Below are 23,094 nucleotides of genomic sequence, written 5' to 3'. Positions count from 1 at the left end.
TACAGGTGAACAAACTTCACTATTCAAATGTAAAACAAGTTTTTTTTGTAGGATACTGAAAAATATTCATTAATGAAGCATTAGCAAGATATCATTTTACAAAGCGTAAGTATGCAAATTTTCATTAGTACTGCTCTTTTCTTTTTAATGAACAATTTGTTTCAGCAATTTTATGTAAATAAGAGAACAGAACATGCTTACAACACTCCTGCCATTCACAGCATTAAACAGAGTGGTCATGAAAACAAAAGCCAGCTAATTTTAAAAGATTTATGAATATCAACATTAAAAAACAAACTTCTCAAATCTTTAGATACAGATGCCTAAATAAGCTGTTTTTCTGAACTGTACACTCATGTACGCAGCAAAAATATCAAGAGTGTGGCTAAACATCATATTAAGACTTTCAAGCAGACTCAGGAACTGGATTCAAAAACTCTGAGGAACATCTTACTTATGAGTATTTGGCCCAGAACTCAAAAAAGTATTAACAGAAAAGGAAGATAAAATGCCATAACTAAAATAAGAGTAATCTTTTCTTCTCCCCTGAACTCAAATCTAGACTCATTTCATACTGACTTTATGAAACAATTTGACATTGAGGATTTGAATGAAGCCATGTTTATACCTGTATTTGCATTTTCTACAATGATGTTCATGAATAATTATTTACCTTGAGGATTCCTGGGAATTTTCCTCATCTTGTTAACCATACCCTCCCCCATACTCTTATAGTATTACCACAAAACAATCACAAAATTTTAAAAAGTTTAAAAATAACAAAATTGACAAATGTGAGTTCATTAGAAGTTGTTAGGAAGATTTTAAGTCCTGTGGTTTTATAACTTTCTTACAATACTTGAATTTTAAAGATCTTCTCTAGAAACTTTTTTTAAATAAAAGTTTTATTGGAGAAAAATAGAACCACCACGTACACAGGGAAAAGAGCACAAAAATTCAACTGATACAGAACAACAACTGAAAATCACAATTATCCAATGTAGTTTGCTATTACTTTTCAGTTTCTTAAACAGCTCCCATCAACTTTTTTTAACAGTCTTGCTAATTTTTCAGCTAAAACAGCATCAAGTTTTCAAAAACTTAAAAGCTTCAGGGAGGAGACCTGCTTTCAAGATAACAAAGATGACATCAAGAGTTTCCTTTTAACAGGACCAACTCTATCTAAAAGTTGCTTAAGAATAACTTGAATCTTGTGTAATAGTCTACACCTCAGAGACCATCAGGGATGTTAGAACACTGTTGTTGATGGTCCGGTATGAAGAGAGGGCAAACAAAATAGCTGCATTTGCTTGTCAGCTGAGCTCATATAAAGAAATCAGGGAGGAGCTGAGAAAATATAGGCAATGGCTGCTCAATAAGAATTGTAAGTTCTGAATACCACATATAGTTAAATACCAGTGTGCAAGTTGATGCAATTAGAAAGAAACAGGCAACTTTTAAAAATACTTGGCCACAGGTCTTCGAGAACTCAAGAAAACAATCAACAGTAGACGTAAGATTCAAAAATCTCCTCAGGTTGAACATTAGGACATAGGTAATCTTCCTAACGGCTCCAACAGGCAAGGTAATATGCTGTGGCAAAAAGCATTAAGTAGTTTTGATTTTCAAAAAACGAAAACAAAATTTTCTGCTTCTCCTCCCCTCAATGCTTCAAGGAAATAGAAGGAAGCAAAACAAAAACAACAAAACACTGATGGTAAAGGGAAGCCTTTTGCTCAAATTATCAATTTGAAAAACAGTACTTTTGCCATTTTGTATATCTAAACAATCTGGGGACATTTTCCTGAAAAGCAGGTGTCCAATGGCTAAGAGAACTCAACTTCAAGCAATTCTGAAAGGAAGACCAGCATGACACAGAATGTCAAATTCCCCAACAGAGGCTGTGTGGGAAAAATGAGGGAGGACCTTTATATCTAGGGTTTTAGGAAGTTAAAATGAGGATGACAGGAAAGGCTTATTTATCAAACAAAGAGAAGAGTTGGGATGTTTCCAAAAAAACTTTGGTAGAAGAAATAGAATGCTAAATCCTAGGAAGCCTGTAACAATCTACAGTTGGTCCAAGTTGAAGACAAAACTGTCCTAACAACATTTAAAGTCTAAAATACGTTGAAAACTAGTTGACAAGTTTTTGCTCCTGTAACAATTTACAAAACACGTTCATTTTGGTCTCTTTTGCAATTTTCTTATTGTATTCATTTTTAATATAAAGAAAGAGTTGGATTTTTTCTCTTCTATGATGTTCCTCTAGTACAACTGATCATTAATTTTCTATTTTAGCTATTTTTATAGGTATGTGTTAATCAGCACAGTAAACTCGGGGCTAAGCCATATATACACATCCCATACTCATAAATGGAAATTTTTAGGATGTGAATATACAAGATATTACATAAGCAACTGTCCCCCTACTTGAAAACTTGTTTCCAAATAATTTTTCTTTTTAAAAAACATCCCTTTCAGTGTGACAGAACATTACCTAGTAAAATATCAATAGCTATGACAATTCATTTCTCTTTTCAAGGGAAACCACAAAATGGGTGAACAACCAAGTCAAGGGTGGTTTTTCTATTTGATAAATACATCCAGAACTCTGTACAGTAAATAAAGTTTGCATGCAGTTTAAGTGTCTTTAAATGACATTTTAAGCAAATAAACCTTTTGCTTCATATTTAATGGTGTATAAGAACCCTCCCCCCTTTTTAATAGCCACAGGGATCTCTTTCCCAGTTCCAAAGAGGAATTCGTGAAGACCAGGTACGTTCTTAAGTGTTTTCTGCACATCATACTAAATAACATGCAAAGAGTTCAACAACATTCTTCTTAAAGGTAAGTATTACTCTTTAAAACGGGCATGTTAACCACTGAGAAAAAGTCCACTCAACTATTTCCATTAATTACACTGCTTCATTTGGTCATCGGTAGTAAAAAAGGAGTCAAATAATATTGAATCAACAGGTTAGTTTATCCACTGGCTACTGCATATGACACCAAATGCAAGGCCAACATTTTATGCAATATAGTTGTACTGGTTTGGATTTTCTTTATCTCTTTCCATGTAGTCCCGATCTATTAAGGATTCTATTCTCTTCTTAAGATCAGCAGGCTGTAAGAGAAGGCAAACTTTGAATGTAAAGTTCATTATCATTGGCTCAAGCCCATTTAGTTACCCCATTAAAAAGACAACAGTTTTGGCTCATGAACTTAATCTCTTTTTAAAAAATTTATTTAAATCCCTTTTTTTGGGAAAAGTATCATGAAAGTAAACCAAGTTAATAAATTTCATATGCACTGAAGATTCTTTAACACCTGAAGTATTTTTGATTTTTTATTTTTTTTGTAGTTTTATTTTTTTTAATAGACAGGGTCTTGCTATGTTGCCAAGGCTGACCTTGAACTCTTGGTCTTGAGTGATCCCCCTAGCCTCAGCCTTACAAAGTACTAGGATTACAGGTGTGAGCTACCATGCCTGGTCCTGATTTTTTCATTTTGGAATACTTGCATATATATAGTGAGATACCTTGGAGATGGGACCCAAGTCTAAATACAAAATTCATTTATGTTCCACACATACCTTAAATAGCCTGAAGATAACTTTGTATCTTTTATACATGAAACAAAATTTTGACTGCAACCTGTCAAATGAGGTAAAGTGTGGAATTTTCCACTTGTGGCATTGTGTTGGCACTCAAAAAGTTTCCAATTTTAGGGCATTTCAGATTTTGGATTTTCACATTAAGGGTGTTCAACCTGTACTATATACTATACACACATTAAACCGTCATACCTTTGTCATCTTGTTACGCAATACTTTCTATGCTTTTCTATTTTAAAGAGGTCTTCCCAGAAGCAGCTGCCCTTTGCCTGATTAAATACAAAAGACTACATTTATTGTAACTTCACATGAGGACTATATGGTAGTTTAAGGACACAGAATACTAGTTTTGTCAAGATAGTTTGTGAAGGACACCTTTACTTTGGGCAAGAGTTAGTTGGTTTCATTTTTATAAATTAAGATTTAAAATATATTGATGAAATCACTATTCAGACCGGGTGCAGTGGTTCATGCCTGTAATCCCAGCACTTTGGGAGGCTAAGATGGGTGAATCACCTGAGGGTAAGAGTTTGAGACCAGCCTGGCTACCATGGTGAAACCCCACCTCTATTAAAAATACAAAAATTAGCCAAGTGCAGTGGTGCACACTTGTAGTCTCAGCTACTAGGGAGGCTGAGGCAGGAGAATTGCTTGAACCTGGGAGGTGGAGGTTGTAGTGAACCAAGATTGCGCCACTGCAATCCAGCCTAGGCAACAGAGCAAGATTCCATCTCAAAACAACAACAACAACAAAAACCAAAATCACTATTCAAAAGAATACTGGCTGAGCACAGTGGCTCTCTGTAATCGCAGCACTCTGGGAGGCCAAGGCAGGTGGATGATGAGGTCAGGAGTTTGAGACCAGCCTAGTCAATATGGTGAAACCCTGTCTCTAGTAAAGATACAAAAATTAGCCAGGCCTGGTGGCGCACACCTGTAATCCCAGCTACTCAGGAGGCTGAGGCAGAAGAATTGCTTGAACCCGGGAGGCGGAGGTTGCAGTGAGCCGAGATGGCGCCACTGAACTCTAGCCTGGGTGACAGAGTGAGACTCTGTCTCAAAAAAAAAAAAAAAAAAAAAAAAAAGAATACTACATGAAATGGCTTGATAAATGAAGCATCTCATAGTCTTCATATTTCTGGTTTAATGCATCTAAGTGACTTGGATTTCTGTATCTTGAGATTTAAAAGTAATCAAGAAAGCTTGTACCTTTATCTTCATGATTCCATTCTAAGCTCTTGGATGACAACCACTATATGTCTTATGTATCTAGCCTGTAAATATAATATAATCTTGTTGGCTAATAGAAGGTTTTTCAGGATAAGTAAAATGACCACTTGTTCAAGAAGGGAAAAGAGGGAAGGCAGTCTGATGCAGCAGCGAAAATTTTATCCAGTAATCCCAAGGTTTGGAAATCAAATTACTTTCTCTTGATGGTGAAAGACCTAGAATATCAGCACAATATTAACTACAGTGATCCCCTAATTTCCCTAGCATCAATGATCTCTCTGGCTTGAGGTGAAATGATTGTTAGGCAGAGCATGAGGGTGAAAGTGTGGTAATGAGGACGCAATATTATGTTTGGAGAAAATAAAATGCTTACCTTATTAGAACTAAGAGCTACTGAGTGCTTATTATGTACCAGGTCCAGTGCTAAGATTTTTACATTCATGATCTCATTTAAACCTCACAATAACCCTACAAGGTAAGTACTACTATTATCTCCATTTTACAAAAGAGGAAATGAGATCAGCGAGGTTAAGAGATTGATGGAAGTCCAACGCTCATAAGAACCCTAACAGCTAGCAGATCTATCCAAACTCTACCAATGTTTATCACCCAAGGGTTTGGTTAGCTACCTCCTAAAACTTGGAAAATAGGCCAGTACAACATCACATTAACTGACTTTATTATTGGGCATTCATATTGGAACATTTTCATTTAATAATGAATTTCACTTTACTAGAACTACTACTACACTTTTCAAAAAGATGCTTAATGATGACTAGTTATCTGTATCGTTTTTAATAGATGATTTCTTATGTAAGCTATCTAAAGAGAAGATTTAACTAAATCTACAATAACCAAATCTGTGAATATGATGGTATTTCAAAAGGAAAAGAAGTAAATAAACCAAGAAGTTCAAAAGAAATACAGTGAAGAAACTTGTAAATTTCAAAGACTCATTTAGCAGCTAGACTTTCAGGTATCCAAGCGTTTATAAGTTATTTTCCCCTTTTATCACTGCTGCCCACATATGCTAAGAAAATTTTTTTTGGAAATCATATGCATCAACATGGGAAATTAAAACTTCTCTCTCTCTAAATGGTCATGATGCTTTAATCTCTGTTTGTAACATTTGTATCTGAAAATCTAATGTACTTTTATTTATAATGTGTTCAGTAGGAAAACATGGAAGTACCTACCTTAACTGGAAATTTCAACTGGTTGTACACTTCTGAAACAAGGAGATTGTGGCTAAGTGTCTTTCTCATCTTCATAATTCGAACAATTGCAGCATCAATTTGATACTGTCTGTCTTGAAATACTCTTTCTGTAGTACTTGCTTGTTCTTCAACCTAACAAAAAAGTTTTAAACCTAAGAATTATACCAGAAGCAAAATGTGACTACATAAATTATGCATTTTAGAGACATGACATTGCTATTGCTTTAAAGGTACTGAGTTATCTAAATGGGGTCTTATAAACATAGACACTGACAGAGGAAAAAAACCTACAAACATAACTTTTTTCTGTTCTGATTATATTGCCCTATAACAATGAAGTAATGCCAATACTAGTTAATAGATAAACATCGTCTTTGAATTGCTTTTCTAGAAGTAGAGATAGCTGATGCAGAATTTACCATTTTCTTTTTTTACTCTGTCTTTGAATCTTCTAAAAGTGTGTATCAGTTTCAATGGGCTGTTAACCAGATTTCTCTAGGACAGTAGCTTGTTTATAAAGTGACTAACTCTGACCTCTGACTCAAGGCATGGTACTAACTGGCTAAGCAAACTAGCTAAGAGTCAAACTCTTTGAAAATTAATTTTTATTTTGTAATATATAAATCAGACATGCATGCCATTCGTGCTTACAATCCTTCAAGACTTACAGAAATGTAGGCATTTAGGAGTTGGTTTACCAATCTTGATGCTAAAATAAAAATGTTCATCTTTAGCAATTAAACCAAAAAACCTGTTTGGGCTTTTTGCAACAGTTTCTTCCTGGTACAGCATAAATGTTCTAAAAGGACATGGTAATCCTTTAAGGAAATATCCTGTCTTTGATGTGTATGTGAAAAAGACAGGAACTTGTCTAAAGATACTTGTTGCTGTCCTACATCAAAACTTTTTTTTTGGCCAGGCACGATGGCTCACACCTGTAATCTCCGCACTTTGGGAGGCCGAGGCGGGTGGATCATGAGGTCAGGAGTTAGAGACCAGCCTGGCCAATATGGTGAAACCTCATCTCTACTAAAAATACAAAAATTAGCCAGGAATGGTGGCGCGTGCCTGTAGTCCCGGCTACTCGGGAGGCTGCAGGAGAATCGCTTGAACCTGGGAGGCAGAGGCAGAGGCTGCACTGAGCCGAGATCATGCCACTGCACTCCAGCCTGGGTGACAGAGTGACACTCCATCTCAAAAACAAAACAAAACAAAACAAAACAAAACAAAACAAAACAAAACAAAACAAAACTCTTTTTCAAATATTGCATTAAACCTTACTGGAACTGAAACCATCAGTTTCAGAATGCTATAGCTAGTTTCATTAATAGAAGTATCTTACAACTTCAAATGGCAAAAACAAACAAAATATTCACCTTCACGGTTTATTTATTTATTTATTTATTTTATTTAGACAGAGTCTCACTCTGTCGCCCAGGCTGCAGTGCAGTGGCGTGATCTCAGCTCACTGCAACCTCCATATCCCAGGTTCAAGTGATTCTCATGCCTCAGCCTCCCCAGTAGCTGGGATTACAGGCACGCACAACCATGCCCAACTAATTTTCATATTTTTAGTAGAGACGGGGTTTTGCCATGTTGGGCAGGCTGGTCTCAAACTCCTGACCTCAGGTGAACCAACTGCCTCGGCTTCCCAAGGTGCTGGGATTACAGGTGTGAACCACCGCGCCTGGCCCACCTTCATTGTTAATCAAAGAAATAGTGAATAAATCATTCAGATTTTTCACCAAGCAAGTTGGAAAAAGAAAATATAATCTTTAGTGCTGGTGGATACAGTAAGACAGGTTCTCATATGCTGCTGGACAGAGTATAAACTGGTCCAGCCATTCTGGAACACAATATGACATTATATACTAAGACTCCTAAAATGTTTACACCCTTAACCCAAAAAATCTACTTCCTCAAATTTATCACACATCAAAGAGATTAAGATTTAGGTTCGAACAGGTTTCTTGCAATTTTATTTATAATACTAAAAAGTTGTAAATTTAATTGCCCCAAAATGAACAGTGGTTGAATAAATTATAAGAGCCATGTAAAAATATTACACAGCCATTTGCCATTTTTTGAAGCTATTTAATGTCATGGAAAAATTCTAAAGATTGAATATTAAATAAACAAGTTAGGATATAAAACCATGTTGAATATCAACCCAATCCTGTACCACCACTCCCCCAAAAACCCAAAATCAAATGCAGAAATAGATTTAGCTCAACATAGGCACAGAAATTGTTAATGGTATTGGTAGTATTACAGGTATAAAATCTTTATATATTTTGATTAACATGTATAATTCCAGTGTGGTAGGACTAGGAGAAAGTGAAAGAAATACCGTTTCTTTCATCTGGATTTGATTAATCTTTATCCTGAAAAGTTTGTGTTTGAAATCATCATTACAAATGAACTTGTCACCATCTTCGATATCTTTGCCCTTTGGATTTTTCGCCAGAACTCTAGCTTTGCCACAGGCTAAAGACTGCAGTGTTCTCCTTAACTCTCCATCCTCTGAAGAAGAAACAGAGGTATAGTTATTTGCTACTAGCATGAACAACCAGTACATTCTATCTCAATCGAGCTTCCACTCCATCCCCCTATTAAAACTGTTTCATTTTTTTCCCCAAGGTCGTCATCAACTTTTCTTTGTTCTATCCAATTTTTTCCTAGTCCTCTTCTTTTTTTTAGGAGATGGAGTTTCGCCATGTTGCCCTGGCTGGTCTTGAACTCCTGAGCTCAAGTGATCCACCTACCTTGGCCTCCCAAAGTGCTGGGATTACAGGCGTGAGCCACCACGCCCGGCCCCTAGTCCTCTTCTAAAGGTGTCGATTATCATACCATGTGGGCAACTACCAAATCTTCCAAAATGACATTTCACTTCTCTCTTAAATTGCCCACACGCTTAAGGGGCAATTCCACCTCTCTGTTTTACTACCAACTGTAGTTACATCCAAATTTCGATTCATCATCTTCTCCATAAAACTGTGTCCTCTTTCCAATTGTCAGTGGTGATACTACTAACCTTCTCAGTTGGGAAACCCTGAAATCATCTTTTAACTTTTCCTTCTCCTTCATCCTCAACATAATAGCTAGCCACTGCTTCCACAGAGACATGTTTTCTCCATTCTCATGGCCTCATTCTAGTCTAAGTTCTTTCCACTTTATGCCTCAATTATCCCAATAGCATCTAAACTGGAATCCCTTCATTTTTCCAGTTGTCCTGTACATTGATTTCAGTAAGTTGTCCAAATAATTACTTCCACCATGCCACACAGTTGAGACACTACAATGTAAGTTTCATCTGCTAGATTTATCAGGTTCTCCACAATCAGTACCTACTCATCTTACCTAATTTTATAACTCACTACTTTATGTTACAATTAAACTCTTCATGATTCTTATGATTCTATGCTACAATTAAGCTCATCATGGGCCTATACTGTACCCATTCCTACCTCCAAACCTTGTCTCAAAATATTTCCCCTTGCTGTATATGCCTCCTCCCTGACCAAAACTTGAAGGCCCAGCTCAAATCCACTTTCTTCATGACAGCTTTCCCAATTGTGCCAGTCCACAGAGATCTCTTGCTTTCTCGAACTCCTAACACACTTGTAGTCAGCATTACAAGCCAGTACTTACTGGTTTTGACATATTTCAAGTGTCATTTCCCCCTTTCCCTATGGTTATATTAAGAGTTCTGGGCCAGGCATGGTGGCTCATACCTATAATTCCAGCACTTTGGGAGGCCGAGGTGGGTGGATTACCTGAGGTCAGGAGTTCAAGACCAGCCTGGTGAACATGGCAAAACCCCATCCCTACTAAATATATAAAAAAAATTAGCCAGGCATGGTGGTAAGGACCTGTAATCCCAGCTACTTGGGAGGCTGAGGCAGAAGAATTGCTTGAACTCGGGAGGTGGAGGTTGCAGTGAGTCAAGATGACGCCCCTGCACTCCAGTCTGGGTGACAAAGCAAGATTCCATCTGGGAGGCAGGGGAGTTCTGGTTGGGTGCAGGGGCTCATGCCTGTAATTGCAGTACTTAGGGAAGCTGATGCAGGAAGATCCTTTGAGCCCAGAAGCTCAAGAACCAGGCTGAGCAATATAGTGAGACCCTGTCTCTACAAAACAGTTTTAAAAATTAGCCAGGCATGGCGGCACGCACTTGTAGTCCCAGCTGCTTGGGAGGCTAAGGCAGGAGAATCACTTGAGCCTGAGCCATGATTGTACCACTGGACTCCAACCTGGGTGATAGAGTGAGACCCTATCTCAAAAAAAAAAAAAAAAAGCCCTCAAAAGAGTTCTGTTGCAAGGGATTACTCCTATAAATGTATCTCCCAGACCTCTTAACATAGTGGTGTGCACATAGTGAACACTTAAACGTTTGCTAATCAACTGATTCAACACAAACCTATTCCAGTTGCCTGCTTGATCTCTTCTAAACTGAACTCCTCTCCCTCATTAAACATTAGCAGCACCAGTGTTTGAAAAAGAGAGACCTGGAGTTCTTTTTTACCCTGTTGGAGAAATAAAGGTATTTAGCCACCACTTTTTTAAAAACACATGAAAAATTAATCAAATCATCTCTTATAGGAAAAGCATTTTTCAATTAGTGGATTCAGAAACATGATTAGCCTTATCCAACAAAGGCAGTTGAAGTGGTAATAACAGTATTTCAGTGTGGGGTTCTAGGTGTGACCCTACCTAAAATAGGGGGAAGGATCAGCTGACTTTTTAACAGGTCTTTTTAAAACCTTATAATTAAAATAGAATAAAGTAATAAAAATTAATCAGCCTTATGTGTCATTCTAGATATTCATCATAAGCAGTAAGAAATCACTATTTCAAATGTAGTTTTGATTTGTTTGACTCAGATTAGTCATGAAAAGCTGAAGTTTTTTGAGATTAGATATGCGTATTGTTCCCCTTAACTCCCACTCTATTCGCAGCTCCCAGCAACAAGATTTCTGTCAAGGAGTGGCAGTGTTAGGCTGGGTGTAGTCACTCATCCCTGTACTCCCAGCACTTTAGGAAGTTGAGGTAGGAGGATAGCTGGAGCCCACGAGTTTGAGGTTACAGTGAACTATGATTGTGCCACCATACTTCTGCCTGGGTGACAGAGTAGGACCCTGTCTCTAAAAATAAACAAATAAATCAAAATAGGAAGTGGCAGTGTGAAGTTTTCATCCACAGGTGAGGAAAGAGTAGGGGGAAGTTCAATGCATTTTGTTTTGCAGAAGGGCCAAATCAACTGTGGAAATACCACACACCTAAAATTACTTAAAAATATATAAAAGCTGTGACAAGGTATCACTGTTGTCATACAGATATCTAGGATACATTTATAAAACAATAGCTTAAACCTTCAGGTAAGAAGGATGACCTAAATATTAAAGATAAAGATAAAAACTGAAAGTTTTGGGAATATCTACTTACCTCTTTAAATTCTGCTTTTAGCACACAGTGTCCTAGGGTTGACTGCCACTGAAGTTTCCTGCCACTATGTTTGCCTAGGTAAAATGTCTTGAAAATCTCCTGAAGTTTTACCATCTAAATAAAGTAAATAAAATAAGGCTTTATTTAAGCTCTGTATCCAATACCACATTTACCACTTTTTATACTTACATCATGTGACATAATTTCTGGAAAATTTTAAGACTATATCCAGTAGGTCCACCAATTACTTTAATGAAAAATAATGATCTCCCAACCGCCAAATCAAATGGGATTTATTAGGATTTATAAAACCCCTTGCTCTCTCTGTACTGTTTAATCATCCCTTTTTGAAACATTCACCTGCAGCAGATTTTGTGCCTCTGCACTATGGTGGTTCCTTTATCTTACTGTTGCTTCTGCACTGGTTTCCTTCACAGGTTCCTCTTTCTACCATCTGCCAAATGTGAGCCTTTTTAAAAATTGTGCCTCTGCCATTTTTTCTTCCTCTTTGAGAGAGATCTACTCCCTGGCTTTCATAATCATCTCCATGGAGGATTCTCAATATCTATCTGTCTAGCCTTAATCCCTTTTATGGGCTTCAGTCCTGGGCTAGACAGTTTCCTAGGAGTCAGGACAGATTTAATCAAGCACCCATCATTCAGCAATCCCACCTATGGGTGAAATATGCACAAGAATTCTTAATAGCTAGGTAGAATGAGGGATATAATCTGGAAAGATGGAAGAAGAGCCAGGGAAACTGACCCTGCACCCAGAAATTTGGCATTATCAGCTATGTGCTTAACTGGACTTAGAAATACAAAAGTAAAATATTAAAGCAGTTGGTATTTGGTGTTGATGTGTTTACTGACATACACTTTTAAAAGTATCTATGCCAGGCCTGGTGGCTCACACCTGTAATCCCAGCACTTTAAAAGGCCTAGGCAGGGGAGATAAAAACTTGAGCCTAGGAGTTCAAGACCAGCCTGTGCAATACAACGAGACCCTGGGTCTCTAATTTTTTCTAAATATCTACTTTTAAATGACAAGCAAAATGGAAGTGCTATGACTTCTATGCCTATAACTCAGGTTCTGAACAGTAACTCTTACCTCTGGTGGTAAATGAACTTCCATAGGCACATATGTTGGCCAATAGCCCATTGTCAGGATATTCACAGTTAACTCAATATTTCCTGGAACATTCTGATTCTGCATATACTAAAAGAAGATCAACACACACACTAAGATCTTAAAACTGTGTAAATTTCCTATCATAATAACCTAGTTAAGAAGTTCCCTGTTATGAAATTACATGCAAATACTGGCCATCCTTAAAATAAAAGGCAACTATTAAGAGGACTTTAAATGAAGCCTACACAAAATGCACTAGGCAAGTATAGAGGTTAACATTGATACAAAGACATACAAGGATCACATGACCTCATTATAGGCATTATCAATTTAAATAATATTTCACATATAGCTGGGCTGTTATAGGATCTATTCTCCATTATTTTCCCCAATAACACCTGCAGTCCCCACCTTTAAATACCCCTATGTGGCTTAAACATCTTGCAGCAACCCCCGTTCCTCACCCCACCAGCCAGCCCAAGTCTCCAGTTTTTCACTTGCTCCACTGCCTGTCTGCAGGGAGAGACCTGGAGTAGGGAAGGAAGAAGAGGGGAAAAGGGCAAAGCAGATAAGCCCTATTCTGTAGCTACTATAGGATCTATAATCTTACTGGCCCTGATTTTTTTCTTAATTCTTTCACTTCTACTTCCCAACTTAGCAACATTGTGGGGTACAGAAATCACTATTAAAACCCCAAAAGAGGAAAATTTAATTTGCCATCATTATCACCTACCTACATCTTCGAAACTGTGGATCTAGCTTTCTATTCCCAATGTCCCCAAAGACTTTATACAGCTACATTATCACTTCTCTTCTCCCCATTTCAAGCTCTGAACATGCAAATCACCAAATGGTAAGGAAAAGCCCTGTTCCCACTATCTACCTATAGCTCTTCTTGTACTGACCTCAGTTCAACTCATTTTATTTTTATTTTTGTGTTATTCTGGGTGTTTGTTAAAAATAACTCCTAAAGTAGGTCAAATATACTTATATTTCATCTATGATGTTTTTCTACTGGGAATGTCACCTTAGTTGACATGAAGTAATTACAACATACATGTTTCTATTTATCCTCTTCTGTAGAAATCACAGCGAGCAGATAACTAAATATAACTAAGTTTGAGGAATTAAGTAAGAGTTTAACTCACTTTTACCTGTTTGAACTGAATCATGATGTCTTTAGAAAGTTCCATGTCTTTAAACATTCCTTCAAGTTTGCTGGTGAAAGCAGCTCCGCATTCTATTAAAGGTGTTTGTACATGTATAATATTTTAAAATGGTAAAAATAAAAGATGTTTAAAATGGGAAACGTGAAATACAAAACTTATTTTAGTATGAAGTATGATCTGTAACTATTCATAAGAATAAAAAGAAATCCTTACCCCAAAGTGTATGCCCCATTAATTCAGAGTCAAACTCTTTAATCCTGTAGTAACCTTATCTACTATTTAGGTATAAAATAAATGGGACATTTTTATACAAATAATAAAACCAAGAACAAGGTTTTATCTTCAAAAACACAACAGCTCTGGATATATGTACAGTAAGTTGGAAACCTCAGGGGCTTGCTCAATTTATGTTTTCACCATATATACATAGACATGATTGACAAAGAGGAAACTGATTGAAAGAGTAAAAAGATAACATTCTCCTTCAAAAATCAAAGAAAAGGAATGGGAAGAATGAGAAACCTACCATGTTTAAGTTTGGACAGCATTGATTTTTCAGCATCTACAGATGCACTCTTCCCAACCAACAGGCGCTTGGCTAAATCTTTCTTATAGAAGGCCTCAAAAACATCCTTGCCTATGTAAAAAACATACAAAATTTATAATATTCCAATAAAAAGTTCTGACAAAACTGCTTCAAAGTGCTTTAATAAATCACACCATTATTCCAAGTTATTTTACTTTACACATTTTATCTAAGTTTGTTAAATGCAAGCGACAGTAGAGATTCATTTTTGTGCCAGACATTTTGAAGTTTTTATTGTAAAACATTTTTGCATTTAACTGTCTTTATTGCATTAACTTTTCTTCAGAAAAGCTTTTGTGGACTGGTAGTTTTGGTGCAAATATTGGAGAGATTAAACCAAGTGGCAAAAACTAAGGCACTTCATACTAGAAGAGTCAAAGCATAGGACGATTAGGTAACATTCCTCAAGTATTCCCCCAATGAATTAAAAACAATTCTAAATCTGTAATTCCCAAATAAATATTCCCTCCAGGTTGAATATACTTACTAGCTTCTCTGCTGAGTGCTATTTTAAAAGAAAAATATTAAAACATTAGTAAATACTTACCATAGATAAATCTAAATATGATCATAATTTTATCCAACATTTTCTCAAGTTCTTCATCTGTAGCTTCTTTGTTGCCTGCACGAAGCTTTGAATCTACATACTTAGCTAAAATGGGGAAGAAGGTTGTTGTTTAATAACCAGGGGAATACATGAAATACTGGGCACTATACCCAAAGAAGAGCATGATACACTGAGTTTTTCAATACTTCAGAAATTTATATGCACTTTTTAAAGTCTCCAAAGTCAGGGAGATCAAATGACTTGTTCAATGCCATACAGCTAATATCAGGGCCTGAACGCAAACCCAAGTGTGCTGACTCCAGATCAAATGTACTTTCCACTATTCTGATGTTTATGGATATCCTGTGGGGGAGGCCTCATGTAGCCCTATGAAGGCATAATCAAAGCCACTGAAAGACATGGGACATCTTCTGGAGTGCCTATTTTACAGGGATAATAAGCAATCTTAAACATTACTTTTCTATTAAAATAAACTAGACACATCACAGAGTAGAAGGTAAAATTTGCTACATGTTTAAGGATAAATAATAGATAGGCTGCAACAAAATTTCATCCTTTTGGCAGAGGACCCTAGACCTTCTCAGGTTACCTCCTCCTCTGACACTAAGGGTACTTGGGTGGAAAAACTTGAGAAGCACTGTAGTATATACCACATCCTTACATTAAATGGACCCAGATTATTAGGTTTATTTTTGCCCTGGACTTTTTCCTTTTTCACTGACAACTGTAATTTCATGCTGCCCTTTCTTACAGTTTGAAATAATACCCTGCCGCATTTCTAAATCACTTTAGGCTTGGAAAACAGATAAGCTTATTATCAATAAAGGTAAACAGGGCCCAACATACTGTCTTACAAAGAAGCACATTATGTTTGACATGTAGACTTTCATTCAGTATTTACATCTAGGTTTTTAGAAACACTTTTCAAACTTAATATACCGGCTAAGCAACCTCAAACAAATGAGGAATTAGTAATACTACAACCTTGTAAAAATTTCAGACTGATTAAGATTTTATGACTCAAAGAACATCATTAAACAACTGGAAAAAGGACTGGAAAACATACCTATAAGTTCAGCTGGTTTATTTGGTCTTTTGTTAATAAATGTTTCGAATGCTTCTTTCATGGCATTGATAAATTTCTCATTCTTCAGAAAGCAGATATCAATTATATGGTCAACCTTATCTTTAAAATCCAGCAATTCTTGAACCATGGTTTTATCTTTTTCAGGATTAATTACAATAGTGCTGCCAAATGCCTAAAACAAAAAATTCCCACTTTTTACTGAATTGTCTACAATGAAATTGTAAATGAATTATCTACAATGAAAACAATCCCCAAATCATATTTTAAGTGGCACATATATTTAAAGATCTTAAAAAAGTAAAATAAAGCTATTTTTAAGATGAAATCTTGCTATGTTGCCCAGACTAGACTCAAACTCCTGGGCTCAAAGGATCCTCCTGCCTCAGCCTCCCAAGTAGCTGGGGTTACAGGCATGCACCACTGCACCTGGCAAAATAAAGCTGCTTATGAAATGAGGAAAAAAATATAAAGTGCTAAACTATCCAGACTGATAACCACTCATCTATAATCACAAAAATAATAAGGAATGATCACAGTGCATATGATATTGTAACAGGGTATTATTAAAAGCCTCTGGGATCTTTTCCTTATTTTTAAAGAAGTCAGCTTTCAATTTCCTTAAAATGGCAATCTGGCTTTAGTGTAAGATTGAAAAAAGGAAAGAAATTTGGGGCTCAAAGTCTTCTTTCTTTTTCTACACTCATTGCTTTAAGTGCTAGAGATAGTAATCATGCCAAACATCAATCAGGTTTTATAGCTAATATGCCACACAGCTACCATTCTCAGGTTAACTATTCTCAAAATTCCCATTACTTTTCAAAACAAATTTAAAATTCCCTTAAAAAAATTGGATCAAGGCCAGGTGCGGTGGCTCACGCCTGTAATCCCAGCACTTTGGGAGGCCGAGGTGGGTGGATCACTTGAGGTCAGGAGTTCTAGACCAGCCTGAGCAACACAGTGAAACCCTGTCTCTACTAAAAATACAAAACTAGCCAGGCATGGTGGTGTATGCCTGTAATTCCAGCTACTTGGGAGGCCAAGGCAAGAGAATTGCTTGAACCTGGGAGGCGGAGGTTGCAGTGAGCCAAGATTGCACCACTGCACTTGAGCCTGGGTGACAAGAATGAAACTCAGTCTCAAAAAAAAAAAAAAGAAAAGAAAAAAAATGGATCAAACAAGAAATGCTTGCCAATATGCATTCTTGATGTATAGATAAGCCATAAGAGAGAAAAATCACAGGTAAATTGTTAATACCTTGATGTATTCAATCCACTGCTGCAAAAGAACCTGAACTCCACCTCGAACTCTACTGAAGAGCTGATACAGGAGGGACAAATCTTGAATTCGGTTTTCATCAAGGAGATTATTTAAACCTGTATTTTAAAACATTTTGGCATTAAAATATAGTGAATAAGATTATCAGACATTTAAATAAAATCTGAGTTGTAATCATTATTGTGATACTGGTTTGAACTACGCCTAGTCTGTATGTGAGTTGTAATGTAAGATTTCCTTTGACTTAAACCCAACCATCTCTCTGGGTGAAAACAAAATATAGCAACTTTAGTCACTATAAAAATAAAAATAGGTCAGGCACAGTGGGTCACACCTGTAATCCCAGCACTTTGAAAGGCCGAGGCAGGAGGATCAATTGAGCCCAGGAGGTTGAGACTAGCCTGGGCAAAATAGTAAGACCTCGCCCCCATTTTAATTTAAAAAGTTAAAAAAATTTTAAAATAAAAATAAAAATGGTTAACTGCATAATGGTTTGTACCATTTAGAATGATAGATAAGAGGCATAAAGTTTATAAAAACTGGTTCACATAAATATACATTATAAATACCTCATATATACATTAGCCATATTATGTACATAGCTACATTTCAGAATATTGGAAACGGTCTGTGATATGTCAAAAGCCATGCATAAATAGGTCAAATTTAAATGAGTCTCTAGGCCGGGTATGGTGGCTCACACCTGTAGTCCAAGCACTTTGGAGGTCAAGGTGGGCGGATCACCTGAAGTCGGGGAGTTCAAGACCAGCCTGACCAACATGGTGAAACCCCATCTTTTTTTGAATGAAAAAATAAAATAAAATGAAATAAATGAGGCTCTAATAAACATTTGATTTTCAGGATGAAATAACAGTATAACTGCATTAAATTTCTAAATACATAGATTTTTATACAAAAGAAAATATTGTTGGAGAGAAAGGTAAGGCTTTTACCTATTTGTGGCATTCTCAAAGCAAAATGCAGGGTATACGCTAAGATCATGTGGGATTAGAAGTGCTTGGTTTTACATGCCATGAACAACAACAGAAAACGCTCACCACTTTAGTATAAGATGGAATACCTTTCCTTACTGAAAGCTTACAAATTAAGTCAAGAATTTCCCACTTTTTGTCTTTTCTTTTGTTTAAAGAGATGAGAGTCTCACTATGTTGCCCAGGCTGAACTTGAATTCCTGGGCTGAAGCAATCCTCCTGCCTCAGCCACTCAAATAGCTGATACTACAGGCAAATATCAACCACTGTTTCTTTACTGGTATTGGTGGATCCCTTTCTTCTAGTTCCTGTATCTTTCAGGTAAGAAAACTGGCACCTCCAGGAAGTTTACTGTGATTAATAAGGATTATGTCCATCCTGAGAAATGCAGCCACATGCTATCAAAACTTTTAAAAGGGCAACATCTTTAAAAATTCCCTACTAGTTTGCCACTACCATTTAAAAAGCAATCTCTTATTTACAAATTGCCAATTACCTTTCTGAAGAATTGCTGTTAAGTGTTCACCTAGGAGTTGTTTTTCTACAGTAGCAATTAATGACTTCCTGCGAGGAAAAAAAAAAAAGTTTAGTGTTATTTACATTTGACTTCCAGAAAATGTAAAGCCTCTCCTGAGGAAAAAAAAAAATCAAAGAGCTCATTTTGTGTTAATTTCAAGATTCCTATCCTATGTATACATTTATTGGTGCTTAGAGTTACTATACTTTATACCTAAAAGAAGAAAATACAAAGGAATTGATGGGAAAAATTTTTAAAAATGCCTATTTTAGAATTCGATTTACATCATGAAATAAATATCTCCATGATCTTGCTGTAGTTGGCTTTTTCCAAGTTTTGCTACTTTTATCAGGAAGGTAAAGAAATACTATTTACAGAGGCCCCTCGATTGACAATACTTAGGAAAGCACAGAAATAGGGGAATCCACTGAATTTTAACTGGCCCGAAGAGTTTAATGATCACATCAATCTCTAGTATTATTTCTAAATTACATTCTAAACACACACACACACACCCTAATAATTGAATCCTTAATGAAAACTAATTAACTAGGGAAAGAATAACTTGAAGCTTGCATTATGAAAACAACTGTTAACATTTCAAATCACAACTGAAAACAGTTAATTGTTAGGATGCCTCAGTTAATTGTTAAATGCCTATAAGTCATTTAACGACAGTTTAAGACAATTACATTAAGCATGTAATACTTACTGGGTGGTCTGATCTAAGTAAGTAATAAGTCTGTCTGCTTCTTCTTCTAGACGTTTGTTAACATGATGAAGATATTCAGGAACCTACAAAGATAGTTTTTTATATTATTGTTTTCCTCCCCATAAATCACTCAGACAATGTCAAGTCCAAAAGATCCTGGGAGCAGCCCTGTCAAATGTGACAGGGTAGAATCATATGTAAAATTATAGGTAGAGTTTATGATCCAGAATTCTGGCCTTTAAGAAGAGAGAAAAGAAAGGAGCACCTAAGTGAGAGAAGAGCATCACAATGGTGGGAAGATAAATGCAAAGGGAAGTTTATATTCTACAAAGTAAGGTCTATTGTGAGAGACAGTGAATTTATTAGTCATGATTTTTAAATACCTCTCTTTCTTGCATTAATTTTTGGCCTTCAGCTGCATAGAGCCGGTTAGTTTCTTCCAAAAATCTTTGTTCAAAAGAATCTTGATAAATCTGGGAGGGAGAACAAAATGAAAGATATGATTTACTTAGTAAATATTTACTAAATGTCCTCTATGTCTACGTAAACAGCATTATGGATTTGGTTTTTAAACATCAAACTAGGATCCTTTTGTAGTTTAGAAGCATGCTGATTGGGGTTTTATGCTCATGTATGAGATGTGCTTCCTTCAAACCTTGTTATGACATCAGCACGTTACCTGTCTGATGTGGGGGAAAAAAACTAGGAATAGCAATCAACTCTGTATAATATGTGTAGTGATTAACTTACTTGCAAATCAGACAGCATGCTTAAAAGGCTTCGGAGTAAACTTCTATCAATTGCTTCACCATTCCTTTCCCTCTCAATCAAGAGGAGGATGCCATCAATTGTCTTATTCTGGACTTTCTGATCACTTATAATATGAGCCCTAAATAACTCCAGTCCCATGTCCCTAAAATAAAAAACACATATAATCTAAATTACTTGACAATACCACTTCTGAAGAGGTTTGCTTAACTTCTTACCACAGGTTACCATGTTAATTATAGCCCCAGGCTTTGAAGCAGCAATTGTAAAAGAATAAAATCCACACATTTAATTTTGAATAACATTATTAGATTAAAGCATATAGGAAACTCATTTTGTCTTTAACGAGAACTGAAGCTAAATTCCTATTTTCCTCCATAACTAAGTTTTGTTGTATTATTTCTTTTTGTGGATTTCTTTCTTGCTCAAATCAAGAGACAAAATTAGTTCAAAGACATAAAACAGTTGTCACTGTACTGGCATCGAAAGCTTATCTGGTTATTTATCAATTGGTTTCAATACTCAAGAAGCAGGGAATTCTGTCATTGCTGTAAGCAGATGATAGGTACATGATAGGGGGAAGAGTTCATGATACTATTCTATTTTCGTGTATACATGGACTTTTCCATAATGTTAAATGAGTGAACTCTTGATGATCAGCAGCAAACTGAATCACAATCATAGACATTCCAGAGCAAACTTTAGTACCCTTGATTAACAAAAAACTTCTTCATAAATTAATATATGCCCAGGGAATGTTAGCCATCTTCAATATTATCAAAGACAACACATTATTAGGAAGATAAAACTGCTACAAAGGAAAGTCTAGAAGCCAAATGTGAATTTTTAGAATATTTACAGTATTGCTTATACGCTTTAATTAGTGTAATTAAGATCTGAGTATGATTTGGAACAATCTTTACATGTTTTACTGGCATCCTTACCAAATGGAGGGTAGCATTGAATTCTGAAGAACGTAAGTTCTATCCAGAAACAAAAAAATGCTCCTGATCATGATCTGCCAATGGAAAAAAAAAAGAAATCAAACAATTTTTATATGTTGTGAAGTTGAAATATTTGCTTTCAGTAAGAATAAAACTGAAGGGTTTGTCTGTATATATATTAGATTACTAGGATCTAATATGCAGATAAACACACCTATCTGAGAATATGCCCATATCATTTTTATTATTCGACTGTCTTAATCCTTGTTGTGTTTTCGAGAAAGGAAGGCACTTAAAATGACCCTCCCTCTGACTTATTATCTGAGAAGTAATTGAAAAATAACAGGGAATCAAGGGGACACTCATATAATTCTTCCTTAGCCACAGTGCTAGGCAATGAAGCTGCCTTACATTATACATGTCAGGTTTTTAGTTTTTGGTTGGGGGTGGGGAGGATGGATTTTAAGATTTTGATCTGTAGAATATAAGGTATAAACTAATACCAGATTAAGGAAAATGGAAAAGGTTGTCATCTGAATAAACTAAAATAAGGACCATCAGGCACCTTCACAGGTAATCAAGTAGTGAACAGGAAAACCATCAAGAGAGAAAAAAAATAAGAGTGACAGACAAAATGTAGCTTTTTAATGAATGAGATAAATACATTTTTTGTAAGTGTGACAAAAATAAAAATGAACCTAAGGTGTGAGTCATTCTGAAATGCAAGTTTACCTATAACATGTGGTTTTAAAATAGAAAACTCAACCAAAACTAGTTTCCAATATAGAAAAGGAACAGATATTGAAGCAATCTCCCTATTGCTAAGTTTTAAAAATTAACATTCCTGCATTTGAAGAAATGTTTTTAACTATTAATACAGCATTTAACTGAAATATAATACCTTTTCCAGCTTACCATTTGTCTGCAATGGTTTTGCCAGCATCTATCAATCTTTTTTAGAAAAAGAACACTATCCAATGAATCCCTGAAACATATGTTAAGGATATTTTAAAGCATTTAGTACAAGTAATATGTGCCATGTGACAGACAGCACATTGGTCTTAAATATGAATACCTTGTATACTAAATGAAACCAAATGGAACTTTATTATGGACCAAAGTGCTATTTCTTTATTTGTAAAAGGAAAAAAAAGTGGATTATACTAAAAAACACCTTTAAAAACAAGTCTTAGACATAATTGAACCTCATGTTTTCAGTTTATGATTTCCCTTAGATTATTTTTCCTCAAGTAGAAATCTATTAGGACAAAAAGGGTAAAGACATAAGGACATCATATTTACATGAATACCACATGTAGTTCGGGACACGAATTAAGGCTGAAAAGTCAAAATGTATTTCTTCTTTCTCAAAAAACACAAGGCACAAAAAATATCAAACCTACAAAACACAGGCATTCTACTTCAACCTGGGTTAAATAGTGAGGGGTAGGGACGGAGAGGAAGACAAAACTACTTAAGATTTTTTGTTTTAAAAAGGATATTCTCTGAATTGATGAATCTGTGCTTTGATGTGATCTTCACAGATCTGTCTCAGCTGTTTGTACAAGTTTGCAGAAATCTTGTAAGAACAGAGATTTTCTACAGCCTGCAAATTAAACACATACTTTCTTGAGGAGAGGATGAAGGATTTCTCAACTATTTATATCAGATTCTTATTAATTTGATATTTCTATCACATCAGCTTATTAAAAAGGGTTATTCATCCACTTAAGACACAAGGTAAAACAAAATATATCAATGTGAGTGGCAAACTTTTTCATAACCAATATACTGTATCAAAAAAGAACAAATTACAGGTTGAACATCTCTAATCCAAAAATCT

General features: G+C 35.8%; 1 protein-coding gene and 1 non-coding gene across 4 annotated transcripts in view; one reads left to right on the top strand and one right to left on the bottom strand.

Annotated features, from left to right (window-relative positions):
• Nucleotides 1–2,571: 2,571 nt before the first annotated feature.
• The window catches only part of CUL4B (cullin 4B), a 34,607-nt gene continuing 14,084 nt past the window's right edge, over nucleotides 2,572–23,094 (bottom strand). For 2 of the 3 annotated variants that reach the window (XM_012475544.2, XM_012475560.2), the window contains exons 4-21: nucleotides 22,754–22,857; nucleotides 22,167–22,236; nucleotides 21,252–21,325; nucleotides 20,290–20,452; nucleotides 19,923–20,012; nucleotides 19,540–19,622; nucleotides 18,807–18,874; nucleotides 17,298–17,416; nucleotides 16,023–16,215; nucleotides 14,936–15,040; nucleotides 14,329–14,439; nucleotides 13,782–13,873; nucleotides 12,613–12,720; nucleotides 11,506–11,619; nucleotides 10,481–10,586; nucleotides 8,411–8,583; nucleotides 6,040–6,192; nucleotides 2,572–3,124 (exon numbers count right to left, since the gene is read on the bottom strand). In XM_012475544.2, coding sequence (XP_012330967.1) covers nucleotides 3,029–3,124; nucleotides 6,040–6,192; nucleotides 8,411–8,583; nucleotides 10,481–10,586; nucleotides 11,506–11,619; nucleotides 12,613–12,720; nucleotides 13,782–13,873; nucleotides 14,329–14,439; nucleotides 14,936–15,040; nucleotides 16,023–16,215; nucleotides 17,298–17,416; nucleotides 18,807–18,874; nucleotides 19,540–19,622; nucleotides 19,923–20,012; nucleotides 20,290–20,452; nucleotides 21,252–21,325; nucleotides 22,167–22,236; nucleotides 22,754–22,857 — 2,022 coding nt within the window. In that variant the 3' untranslated portion in view covers nucleotides 2,572–3,028. The remainder of the gene's footprint in view (nucleotides 3,125–6,039; nucleotides 6,193–8,410; nucleotides 8,584–10,480; nucleotides 10,587–11,505; nucleotides 11,620–12,612; nucleotides 12,721–13,781; nucleotides 13,874–14,328; nucleotides 14,440–14,935; nucleotides 15,041–16,022; nucleotides 16,216–17,297; nucleotides 17,417–18,806; nucleotides 18,875–19,539; nucleotides 19,623–19,922; nucleotides 20,013–20,289; nucleotides 20,453–21,251; nucleotides 21,326–22,166; nucleotides 22,237–22,753; nucleotides 22,858–23,094) is intronic. The other variant, XM_012475551.2, reaches the window with a different exon arrangement.
• On the top strand, nucleotides 20,125–20,228 carry LOC135269391 (small nucleolar RNA U13). The gene has a single exon (XR_010337682.1). It is a non-coding gene; the product is annotated as a small nucleolar RNA U13 (small nucleolar RNA).

This window comes from Aotus nancymaae, unplaced genomic scaffold (assembly GCF_030222135.1).
Source record: "Aotus nancymaae isolate 86718 unplaced genomic scaffold, 86718_ANA_hifiasm-v0.15.2.pri h1tg000004l, whole genome shotgun sequence".
Lineage (NCBI taxonomy): Eukaryota > Metazoa > Chordata > Mammalia > Primates > Aotidae > Aotus > Aotus nancymaae.
This window is presented reverse-complemented; position numbering and strand designations above follow the sequence as displayed.